We start from the raw sequence: 13,220 nt of genomic DNA, 5'->3' as shown, positions 1-13,220 counted from the left end.
TGCGTTAATAAGACACTGAGTTGCATTGCAGTGTGCATTTATGTTATGTTTTAGGACATTTGAGTTGATCATTAGAATATGTGTTCAAAGATACCATTAAAAAGTCATCTGGAAGAGGGGAGGAATGAAACATTTCACATGAGTGGAATATTTTCTCTGTAAAATAGCTGAAATGGTCAGCTGCTACATTCTGCTAATACCTGAAATAAAAAAATTGCCTTGTCTAGTCCAGAGCTGGAGTAAAGGCTGTACTAGTTTGAAAACAAACCAGTGGGAGACTCCAAGTCAGAAGCACAATTTAATAGGAAAATGAAAAATAAAGGCAGAAAACACTGGTTTAAACTGACAGAGCCAGGATACAACCTGACACCCTGTTAGTCGGGGTGGTGATAGCAGTCCGATTAAATGGTGGCTGCAGTCCTCCTGAAGTGATGGATGTGGTTCTGTTGAAGCAGTGATCCTGTAGAAGGGTCTGCTCTTCCTTAGAAAGTCCAGTGGTAGCTGTGTAGCTCCTGTCCTCTGGGAATCCAGTGGAAAGGTGTCTGTGGTGTTCGGAATCTCAGATTATATCCAGGATGGAATGCTTGGTTCCTTCTCCTGGGCGGAGCATCTCACAATGGGATGATGTAATTTTATGAGTCATGCAGTGAGGCTGGATGACCCATTAACAGAAGATCTCCCCCGGAGGGAGTTACCAGGGATGTGTCATGGAAGAGACAAAGAACACTGCCCCACCTGGTTTTAACAGATAGTGATAGAATACATACTTTTGGTTACATCTTACATTATAACCTAAGACAAGGCTTATTTCAGATTGGAGGAGTTGTGGCTGAGAATATCTTGTTTTACAGTTAATTGGTAGTACTGAAATTACCGTGAATGTTATTACCTCTGTCAAATAAGGCAGTCTGATTTAATAATAGTTGCATTTAAGTTAGAGGGGGAAAAGTTGTCTGTTAAGGATGAATTTCAGCTGCTAGGCTTCAGTCTGTGCTGCATATATCTCATTTGGGCACTAAAAATAATACATTAAGTTGAGTATTCATTTGAGGAGCCGAACATCTTCAAAGATTGAGTCCTGAGGATATTGGGAGCGGGTGTTACGGTTTTTTTTTATAGCCTACCTAAAGTATCTGCCTTTTGATTTTTTTTAGTTTTGAAAAATGCTTAATCAATGCAATGGTAAACACAATACTGCTGTATTTTTATGATGTAGAAATAGAACATAGAAATACAAAATAGGTATTTTTATTTCATGCAGCGTATGAAAATCAGTGCATTCCAGCTTTGTCATTGAAGCATGCCTGGCTAGTTCCTTTCTCCCTCTCTATTTGTTAAATAATTTAATTTTTTTTCTTATGTTTTCAGGAAGCTTAGTACTGGCAATTTTTTGCATAGTATTATAAAAAGGGAGGGAGATATTTGAGACAGTTGTGTAAGGTTGAGAACTGAGGTATGGAAATTAGGTTGTTGACCTCTCAAGATCCCAGAGTCCTAAGGAAAGGAGTCACAGGAAATGTCCTGACTCTGGTCAGCACAGTGCTGCTACATGAAAGGTGGCAGAGGGGATGGTATGGTACCATGTTGGGTAGCTGGATCCAATCTAAATATTTAATATGTAATCCACAGAAAAATTGGAATGACAGTAGTAACTTCTTTTTCTTTGCCTGTCAAGCTTTTGGGGGGAAAAAAAAAAGTCTCCCTTATTGGTTCATAAGACAAGGTTGCTGTACAGCTCTTTCCTCCTCTCTGCTTTGTCCCATCCAGATCAAGTTAAAATCTGTCCATTTTTCTTAGTATTCTGGGTTCTTTGGGCTAATGTTGCTGATTTTTGTTTTATCTTCTTTTTGAATCTAAGTGATTCTCTTTGTGTGAAAGAAGGAAAACCAAGATCCAGAGAGATTCTATAAAGCTTTGTCCAGTAGTGTTATCCTAGTGCCTCAGCTGTAGGATTTACAGTGCCCTGGTATGTACCTTTGAAAAGGGATCAAACTTGTGGTCTCACCTCCAGAGACTGAAAGATGGCAGTCCCTGCATAGTAGGTAGAGAACTTTAGGGAATTTGTATAGAGTTCATTGATACAGTCGTGTCTGTATGCTAGTGTTACATCACAGTGACACTTAGGCACCACTGAAAAGAGAGATTTAAGAGGTATTCAAAGCCAGATGATGAAATGGCCTCTCACTTCTTCTTTTCCATGCATTTACCAGGCTAGAGAAAACCAGATGATGAATGTGTGAGCTGGTTAATTTTTAAACAGGTGAATTATTTAAAAACTACTGCTTACTCTACCAGTGACACATTTATCTTGCGAGTGTTGGACTCTGACTTTGATGGTTAGCCTTGGGAGTAATGCTGATGGTTGCTCCTATGGTAAGCAGGGAATTTTAGTTGTAAAAGTACATTTCAAGAGTGAATCTTGGTAAGAAATACACGACTTAGACACTTTTCTCTTACGCTAAATCTGCAAATAACATGGTCGCTTTCAAAGGAATCTTTTGGTTATAGAATAACATTTATTTATCTGAAAAGAAAGTATAGCAAGAAACATTTTCAGTAGTGACTTTCTGTGGTGGGGAAATGTGATGGGGTGTTTTTTAAATTTTGTTTTACATAAGTAGTTTTAAGCTTTTGTGATTAAAACCCATTTCACTGTCACTGAAGGATGGTTAGTTGGATTGCTTATATTGGAAAGCTGTTATCTGTAGAGAATATTCATTTATGAGTAAAATATGGATTCAGTATGAGAATGCCATAGTTGTGAATTTTATCTAAACTTAATTGTTGTAGGAGATGGGCTGTGGAAAATGGATTTATTTAATTTTAAGAAAGTCAGTATTTTTAAAATGTTCTTGTTTGTTTGTTTTTTTGGATTTGAAAGCTGTAAACAGCATAACACTGTTACTGCAGATTTTTTTGTGGCTGACTCTCTAGCCCATTGAAAAGCATCCAGAAGATTACCCAGTAGCATATAAAGGAAACATGATTGTCATCATTGCTTTAAAGCATGCATGTAAAAGCAATATTTTTCCAAATTATTAAAGAAAGTCTGTAGAGCTTTACTCTTTGGTCCTTAATTGTTGGTCTGTGTACCTCTGATGAGTGGTAGAATAGGTAACCTTATGCTGATTTTTTAAAGAGTCTTAGAATTTGAATAGCTAGGTTATTAATACCTTTGAAAGCAGATTTTAAGTGTAATGCTGGTATAACTTTAGTCATAGTATGTAATGAGGAGTGCTGTATATAATTTGATGGTAGAGATTAAAAAAAATAAGTTGAAACATGACATGTAGAAATGGTATTTCTGTACCTGTCAACTTGTAATTTAAGTTACTGAGTTCCAATTAATTATTAATATTAATTCATATTATTAATACTGTTTTTAATATCATGAAGAGTTATTTTAGGACTTGGTAGCCATATCAAAAGTGTGATAACAAACACTAGTATTATTGCACAAATCAGTTTACAGACAAAAGGGCAGCTTATGCATACAGATTCTAAGATTTTTGAATTAGTATATTTTATTTTAAACTTAATATTAGAAAAGGAAAGCCTTCTTGCAGTTCTAGTGTGGATAGTCTTTGTTTGCAGGTGTAAAACTACTGGGACAGGGTATTGTGATTTCTAAGAGCTTATGATGAAAGCAGGTGGTCTTACTGAGATATTTTTGGATGGATCTAGATATTGAAAAAGGTGATTGAACTTTATGGACTTGTTTAATGAAGAATTAGATAAAGTGCTGCTGGGATAAAGATTTGATTTTTGTCCTTAATTGGTTTTCACTACTTACACAATTACCCTGATTTATGAGCCACCTTTGCTGTGTAAGAAGTTCTGATTTTGTCCTGTGGAACATACTTACTGGTATTGGTTGTGCATGCTTGAAGTTGTGGTCCCTTCTGTTCCAAATCCACTTTGTAGAGTGTTTTTTTGCACTTTGTCTGCTCAGTGGAGGAATTTGTTTCAGTATTTTCCCCTCTTTGTTTCCCCTGCCACCCCACCCTGTATAATTACTGATGGGGAAAGACCTTCTCGCTACATCTGTCCATGTCTATATAAACTTTTTACATTTGTGTGTATATAGAACATGAAGCATATGCTATGTTTTATTATATGTAATATATAGCCAGCCTATAAAATCCTAAGAACATATATATTTTAATTTAAATTTTGGAAGAATGCATTTTTTGTGGATTCAAGGGTAGATTGCACAGAGTCATTGTTAAAGAGCTTTGTGAGCTGTGTACTCTGAATACAGTTTGCTTAGAGAACAGCACTGAAAGTGAGTAATATTCATTATTCATATTTATCAAAGTTAAAATCTTGCTTAGGTAATGATATATCAGCTAGCTTCTTAATTGCTTTAAATATTTGATTAATTACAGTGGACTCTACTTAAACCTCATGTCACTACCTCTGTAAAGTAAGCACACAAGTGTTACCTTAATTTCACAGATGGGTAAAGTAAGTGAGGGAGAATGTGCTCAGCATGACAGCCAGAAAATCTGCACCTGCTCAGGGAGCTGGAGCTGTGCTGTGTCTCACAATCCTCACTTAATTCATGCTCTGTGTTAAGAAAGGGTGTAAAGAACTCACTTTATGCAATTACTTGAGTAGATGTGTGCAAAAAAAGTAGGGAAAAAAGCTTCTGTATCAGAAATTAGGAGCGTCTTCTCTTCTCTTAGTGTACATCAAACAGACCTAGTGAGTGTTGGTCCTTATTTCCTTTTTCAGGCTCTCTGGAAATGTTTCCATTATTCTCTTTTCTCACAACTTTTGTTGTAATTTATTTAATTTTAATATCTATAAGCAAATTCTAGTAGCTTTAAACTTCGCTCACATTTCTTAGTTAAAGCTTAATTTTGAAATCCGTCTTTCGTAACACTGACTTTCTTGCATTTGGAATTAACCATGTAGATGGCTTCTGATCTGCCAGATTTCCTAAATGTGGGCGACATGGAATTTCTGAAGTGTATGTACAGTGTTGGTATCATTTGACTTTTAAGTTTCAATTGCATGATTTCATTCAGGATAATGTTATTTCATCCACTCACAAATAGCATGCATCTTATGCAAGGTGTTTCAATAAGCTTTTTTTTTTCTTTATATAATCTAGATTGGATCCAAGCTTTAAAAAAGTATTTGCATATCCTTTACTTCTCAAGAAAAAAAAATTCAAGTATTTCTGAGCTTTCATATTTTTTCTCTTGTCATTTTCATTAGAACCTCAGAATCATTTAGGTTCTAAAATCTCTTCAGAGCACTGAGTCCAACCATCAGCCTGGCACTGCCAAGTCCACCACTAAACCGTGTCCCTGAGTGCCATGTCTCCATGTCTTTTTAAATACCTCCACTTCCCTGGGCCTGTGTGTGCATACACTTCCCTTCCTCATCCCCTTCCACTCTCCAGTTTCTAAATTTGATCTGAGTCTGTCCGGTGTTATCATTAAGGCTTGAAACAGAATTACCATGTAATATAATCAGGTCACCATTTTAAGAGTTTTGTCATTCCTGTCTTGGTTTTGAGTCTTGGATATCTGTCAGAATGGCAAGGGAGACAATTCAGAATTCAAAACTTTCCCTTTTATAAGACTTTATTATTGAAATATCATCAAATGATGTGTTACAAAGCTGAAGCAGTGACTTTTTCCGTGTCTGAATAGAAGACAATGACTAAACTGCAGCAGTGAGCATTATCAGTCACTGCATGGTTAATGAAAGGTGTGTGAAAAAGGGCTTCACGCAGGGATTCACTAACATTGAAGCCAGTGGTTGTTCTGTGCCATAACAGTGAGTGCCAAGGTAATGGAAGCATCAATGAGTGGAGATATGATGAGCAGCTATAGCCAAGGACTAGAAGGAAAGTGATCCTTATATTTTATGCTTGTGCTTTTGTAAAACATGCAGAGATGTATTGTACTGTATCAAAAATACTTGGCTGAAGCACTGGTGATGGGGAACTTGACTCCATGCAACTGGTCAAGCACAGTTAAAGAAACCATTCCTTGGTCCAAGTGTTCTTCCTTTCTTTCTTCAGTGCCACTGGTTTTTAAGTGGGAATAAATAGCAGTGATTATTTTGGCTATCTGAAATCTGAGGGGTAATAGTTTGATTGTTTCTCTTGACTTTTCTTTGTGTTTGCCGCTTAGTCAGATCTCTCTGTAAGAAGTCAAGCTGTCAGGGTGAAGTGGGCATCAGGAGATGAGTGGCAAGTACATGTCCCTCGCTCAGAGAAATGACAGTTCACATTTAGCTTGTGAGGATAGAAGCAGCTCTTTGTCATCTGTAATTGCTTTTGCCCAAATGAGAAGTTCCCAGGTTCCAGAGGGCAAAATTTTGCAACGGGAGAGCCTTGAATGTGACTAATTTGCAACATCGTGTGCTGGCAGTATATTGAGCAGGAGGCTGAAAGATAAAATGATGGGAAGCCAGCCTGTTCTCCCAGCTGAGTTAGTTGTGATGTGCTGGGATTAGGGGAGGCTTGACTGAGTTTAGTAATTACGGTAACTTCACTTTCCTGAATGTCATTGTAGTGCAACTGCTACAACTTTACTTTTGAGAAAGCTTTAAAAAGAAATTTGCTTTATCTGTGATGATGGATCTGCAAAGTGGAGTTAAAAATAACAGCTATACAATTGAAGAACGTGTACTCTTTAAATGGTTTTTGAAACTGGATGTGTTTAACCTTCTGAAATATTTGCATTTCACAAGTTGTAGTAATAGAGTTTCATAAACCAGTGCCCTTTTCAAATGGCTGTAACAACGCTGACTGCATAAAATTGCTTTTAATAATAGAGGAGAAGCACAACCAAGAAGCTTGCATATAAAAAATCCACTCATTTTCATTCTAAAAATTCTTTCCTAAATTAAAATTTATAGATTATTTTTCCTGTGTATGTTTTGTCACCTTCTCATACAGTGCATGGACATACATAGTATTTTGAGCACAAGACTGGACAAACTAGTGCCAGCAAATTGTTCACTCTAAATTGAATAAAAGCTTTTAAAAAAATACAGATGACTAGTGAAGGTTGACAGGTATAAATGTTATTTGTATTGACTATAACTGGCTTTCAGAAGGACATGAGCCATCTCATTAGATCTTCATCTGTGAATGCTGATGTATTAAAATTGAGGTCAGGATGTTTTTCTCCAAAGATCTTTGATGAAACTTCAGTCAGAAGGCTTCAATAGTATCTGAACTGTAAGATTCGATTCATAACTAGTGGAAGAGGCACTGTCCAGAAGATCTGGTGACTGAAATGGATGTATGGTGTGGAAAAATTAGTTTCAGTTCTACTCACTCAATTTGTGAGGTTAGGGATTTTTAAATGCTTATGTTTTCTGCGTCTCATGAATTATTTGGAGCCATGAAGTGGCAGTTTGAGTCTTTGTGTATTATAAGAAAAAAAAAATTCAATTTTTTTCCTTCTATTACAGTACCTAGACTTTATTTTTTTCAATGTCAGGATTTTGATTTATATGTCACTTAGCTTAAATATCAGTTTGGTCTATGCTTTGGCCATCACATAAATACAATTTTTAAAACCTTTTTTTTTAACTTTAACAGGACATGCTAATTGTTTTTGTTTGGTTTTTTTTTTTAGCAAGCTATGGTGCCAATGTTTTTTTAAAATACGAAACTCCTTTTACTGCTTCCTTCAGGAAAAAGCAGAGAATTTTATTTCTGTTTCAGGTTCAAGAGAGGCTTTTCATGTTGTGATATGTAGTTAATTCTTAAGAAATAAAGTAGCAAGCTTAAGGTGACCATTAATTCCAATTAACTTACAAAATGTCTGAATTTTTCTTACAGGAGATGATCAGATGGAGAGAAAAGGTCAAGTTTTAATCCTTTTAGTGGAACAGGCTCTCAGTTTCCAGGACTACAAAGCAGCTAGCATGCATTGCCAGGAGCTCATGGACACAGGTGAAGTGAATAAACAGGGGTTGCATGAGGTGATGGTGGTGGAAACCTGAGTTCTGACTCTCCTTACTGTGAGATGTGGTACTTCAGATTGGACCATTTCATTAAAATGGCAGTTACGTCTCATTAGTGGAAGTGCACTGACATGGAATAGAGACACATACAGCAAATACTGCATGGAATAAGTGTGTACTGAACTATTGGTTGTGTAGCCTCAGGGGGCTTTTCTGTATGCCTCTGGCAACCACAATTTCTACTTCTTTCTACACTGTGTCCCTCTCAAACAGGTAAAACTGTGTGACTGCAGCTAGCAGGAAGGTGCAGGTCTTTTAGAAGTCTACCTTTCTATCACAACTCTTAAGATATTTGTGCTATTTGTATAATTTGTGTATGTGACAGTATGAGTGGAGGTAAATGAAATACATATGTCAAGATACTAAGGAAGATGGGATTTGTTTCTTTGGCTCTTTTTCTCTGCTTTGAGAATGAGGGAGAAAAATGCAAGATAAATTAAGATTTTTTTTAATATATCAAGTGATATATTTTATACTTTGTATTTTACAGCCACTCCAGTAAGGTATTCAATATCATGCTCTGAAATAAATGATTATTTTCTTATTGTAATATGTAAAAATATGGGATGTAAGCTTATAGATGCCTAATATATTGTTATCTACAATATGATAAGAATTAGTCTTTTATGTATTCAGTCAGTCTAAAGTGGAGCTTTAGACAGTTGTCTCTGTTCTATGGAGCCTTTATGGTTCCTTTTTCAGGGGATGTTAAGTCTTCACAAGAATGCCGCATGCCTTCCTTTATCTCATCTGATAAGAATTAGGCAGCATCTCCTTTCACTTGTCATAGGAAGTGTGTTTTGTGTTCCCTTGAAGATTATTCTAAAAGCTGGGAAGTGTGCAGTCAGCTTGGGCAGTCCGAAGGCTACCAGGATCTGGGGATGCGCCGGGAGCTCGTGGCCTTTGCTCTGATACACTGTCCCCCCAGTGCCATACAGGCACTGCTGGCAGTGAGCCGCTCATTGCAAATCCAGGTACCTCTTTCTGGCGCTTCTTTCATCAAAATTCCGTGCTTACCAAAGTAAAGGGGACTTGTGCTCATTTTTAAGTTTCTTCCCTTAAGTTCTACCCCTTCAAATATATTTATATTTGTTCTGCTCTACTTCTCTACTTTCATTGTCATATTTCAGCAGATGAAGTCTCTTTCTAAGCAGTTTTGTGTGATGAGTTGGTTTCTCAAGTAGAAGTGCAGTTGTGTTTTCTATCTTTAGTGCTTTTAATTTCTTTATTGACTGCCTGATTTAAACATTTTTTTTGCAAATGCAGTTGATGAAATTTTAAAATATTTTCTAGGTATTTATACTTTGTAATGCCATTTCATTAAATGCCCACATAAATGTCTATTAAACATTTATTCTGTGGTTTTTGTGATCTTTACCCAATATGCAATGAAATTATTCTCTCATTGATTTCAATGCTGTCATGGTTTTAACAATTACAACAGGTTTTATGTCTGAGCCATCTTTATTAACTCTGCAATGACTGACTTCACAGAATCACGTTTTAGCTGTTGAGCTGATCGCAGTATATGTGTGAGAACATAATTGTGGCATTTAAATACAACTTATGTCAAGGTGACATAGCAAAAGTTGTATTTGAAACTGAAGGGCAGTAATTTAGGTTGTCAAAATGTTAAATTTCTGTTCACTGTAATTGTGGCTTGGCCTACATACTATGACTTGAGTTCATAATTGTCTTAGTTGTCTAAGAGTTCACGATGTTCTTAGATTTATAATTGTGTAATAGAAACATCTTAGAAGCCTTTGGACACAGAACGGAAGAATGGGGGGAAGGTAGCCACAGCTACAGCACATGTGCAGTCTGATTAAGGCAGCTGCAAGTGTGTAGCCTTTTCCTTAAAAAATCCCCTGAATAGCAATGTCTGTGAGAATACAGGCAACATGTGAAGGTGGAGGTTCTGTGCAGAACTTCTGCTCACAAAGGCACTGTCCTGTGGCACACTTGCCTTTGTGGAGTTGCCTGATTCCTTGGAGTCCCAGTTCAGATAATGGATGTTCTAGTGACAGGTCTGTAGCCTACATCGTACAGCATGGTACATAAAATTGAAAAAAAAAGTTCTTAGATTATGTGAAAAATATTGCACAAAAATCATGGAGAAGGGGAGGTCATTTTGTCTGGTGACTACAACAGTGAGAGGATGTCAGAGATGCTGTGTTTTCTGCTTTGCATCTTCTCCTGCACTCTTGTTTTTCTATCATGGAAGCCTTTATGTCAGAGTTTCTTTGGTTTCCTATGAGATCAGTCATAATTCTTACATTTGCTTATTTGACTGGTAAAAGATAACATTTATTTCGTGTTTGTAGATTCTTCTTCAGGCTGTGAATTACCAGTTTCTTCCTACTGAAGGAGGTGAGAATGTGAATATCTCTGGGCCTTCTTCATTGATCAGTAAGGATACAGAGGTAAGTTTTAATGTGAATTTTAAAAGTAATAATGACTTTGTTCTACATCAGTCTGAAGAATCAAATTTGAGTTTTTAGCAACATCTGTCTGCTTACTAGGTAAAATAGACAACATTAGACATACACTCCTTTCTGTTGTTAGATTGTTTGAAGTTAGGAATTTTGCTTATGTATTTATACTTTGTTCTGATCTTTAGTTGCTTCTTCCTACACAGACTTAGCACCACTGAAAAAAAAATATAAACCCAGAGGCGGGAAAAGTGCAACAAAACTTACATTAAAATAGTCATTTATATTAGTTTGCCTGTTTTGTTTTTTTTTTTTTTTTGATCTGCCCCAGTTGCAAAACAAACTATTTGAAAATAAACCTGAAATACATATTTAATTAAAAAATGTTTTGAATTAAACTTATTTTTACCCTTAGTTCTGTGCATCATGAAGTTTATGACTTGTCATTTAATAATGTTCATATATTGCATGTGAAATTATTTTTTGTGTAGGATCAGAAGGAACATGGAGTATTCCACAGGCAGGACAACAGGAAACAAGTCTTCTATTACTCTTTCTGCTTTTTATGTCTAATATTTTACATCTGTACATGTACAATTACAAATGCTTTTCTCTCTTTAAAGAAGATGTAATTATTTACCTGTTTATGAAAAAAGGAATGTGTTTTTTACACTCTTCGAAGTGGAAAAATCTGTATTTAATTTATTCTTTTCTTTGTTTTTTGTTTAATTAAGTAGGTGATAAGTAGATCTAGGGGTGGGGAGAGGGGGACAAAAACCTTAAAGAAATACAGGAAAGAAGAGAGGAAAAAAGAGTGGGAGAGAGAAGGAAAGAGGGAAGGAGAGAAAGAAAGAGAAGGTTCATGTTGCATAGGGTGGCTTTTTGAGAAAGGTATGTGAGTTCCATACATTCCTTGGAGAATATGTCTATATTTTGTGTATGGCTTTTATGTATGTACATGTGTCTATGTGTGTATAAAGATATATATGTATTTGTATGTATACATACTTGTATATACACATGCATATGTAAACATACAGGTATATATATGTATTTGCATATATATAAAATAAATGGCTGGAAGGTAAAAAAGCACTGTAAACAGTACTCAGAGGACACATTTTACGTGTCTGCCAGAATCATCCATGTAAAGAACAGGTCCATTTTCACTGGCACAAATGCTTTTTATTTTCTGGAAATCCATAGATGCATCTCTCTGAGCAGGAAGTTATTAAGTAGGTGTTAATAAAATTGATATGGGTGTGGATGCATATGTTTACAGTATTTTAATGTCTATAAAAATTTGTCATGCATCACCTTTCATGTGCTGTAGTACTACATTGTGGCAGAACAATTAGACATGCATATAAATGTTTCAGAAATTTATTCAAAGGTTTATCAGAGTTGAGTAAACTCACTAATTAACTTTTCTATCATTTCAGTTTGCTCTTTAGAATTGGAAGTAGGCAGACAATTGATCTGGCAAGTTTGTGTGTTGCTGCATTGAGTTTACTTTCTTTGTTTAATACAGCTCTTTGGCACGTTGAGTTTCAGACTGCTACACTAGGAAATTAAGTTCTGTATATTTGCTAATTTTTTCTTTTTGTTCTCTCCCAGTTGACTTAATAGGGATTTATAGCTTCTTTCATTTCTTGGAATAATACAGGAAACATAGCCAAAAATTTACTCACTGTATAACTCTTCTGTTGTTACAGACATTTGCAATGTTAGAAAAGCAATATATTCAATAAGTCAGTTTCTCTGACTTCACTGAATCCCATAACTCCAATCCCCATAGTTACACGTTATCTAATTCCCTGTGGTTCACCTTCATTGTCCTGCACAGAATTTTAGTTTCTTTAAAGAAAAAAAAACAAACTGCAAGATTTTTCTCCCTTTTATTGTACTCCTTTCATTTTCACTTACATCCTGATTAACTTACAGAATCCTTTTTTCAGGGAGTTGACAAATGTTGTTCTTTCTCAATTTTTGATACCTTTTCAAATTGGTGCTCTAAGTGTAAGTTTTCTTGTCTTGACTTGATTAAGTTCTGGCATACATGTGTTTGGGCATCCCTTTTTCTGTTGCATTCAAAATACCTATCTGTAAGTATGTCAGTTTTGCTTTTCAACCCTTTTTCTATCCCTCTTCCTTTTGTCTAGCATTGAATCATTAGTCTCCACTACCATTTCTTCCTTTATGACAACCAACATCACCAGCTGGTCATACTTTTTCAGCAGCTTTCTCTTGATGAACTCTTCCCTAGAAATTTCTAAACTAATTTCATTTTTATTCAGTTTTTCCTCCAAATTTTTTTCCCCTAAACTTGCAGAAATCTTGGTAGCAGATGGCTACATATACTGCATAGAAATTATTTATTACTGCTGTCGTGTTGACTTCAGCATAACTTTTTTCCAAGTTTTTGTGGTCCTACTCTGAAAGAAATTTATGAATGCTGTTATAAAGATGCACATCATTATTTTATAGGAGCTAAAGCTTTGTGTCAGCTTGTCACTCTTGTTTGAGCTCATGGTGTCCATTTGAGAAATTATCCTTTGGAAGCTATGATGATTCCAACATACCAGATTGTTTTTAAGCAAAATGTTAAGTTTTACCAATCCTCATCCTTTTTACTTATGTGTGCTACAAATGCCTAAACAACTAATCTTCTGCTTCTCAAGCAGAGTATCTCGGTGAGAAGATTAGGCTCTTGATTAGTGAAAAGCCTTTCAGAATATTACTGGTAAAATTGTTAAATTCAAATTAAATGCTTAGTCATAAGATGCT

General features: G+C 35.8%; 1 protein-coding gene across 1 annotated transcript in view; it reads left to right on the top strand.

Annotated features, from left to right (window-relative positions):
• Positions 1 to 13,220, top strand: part of NBAS (neuroblastoma amplified sequence) — a 162,236-nt gene that overhangs the window by 55,813 nt on the left and 93,203 nt on the right. The window contains 3 exon segments of the mRNA XM_008641788.2: positions 7,817 to 7,930; positions 8,818 to 8,975; positions 10,326 to 10,424. Coding sequence (XP_008640010.1) covers positions 7,817 to 7,930; positions 8,818 to 8,975; positions 10,326 to 10,424 — 371 coding nt within the window.

This window comes from Corvus brachyrhynchos, unplaced genomic scaffold, assembly GCF_000691975.1.
Source record: "Corvus brachyrhynchos isolate BGI_N302 unplaced genomic scaffold, ASM69197v1 scaffold116, whole genome shotgun sequence".
Taxonomy (NCBI): Eukaryota; Metazoa; Chordata; class Aves; order Passeriformes; family Corvidae; genus Corvus; species Corvus brachyrhynchos.
Note: the sequence above shows the minus strand (reverse complement) of the source record. Positions and strands in the feature narration are given on the sequence as shown.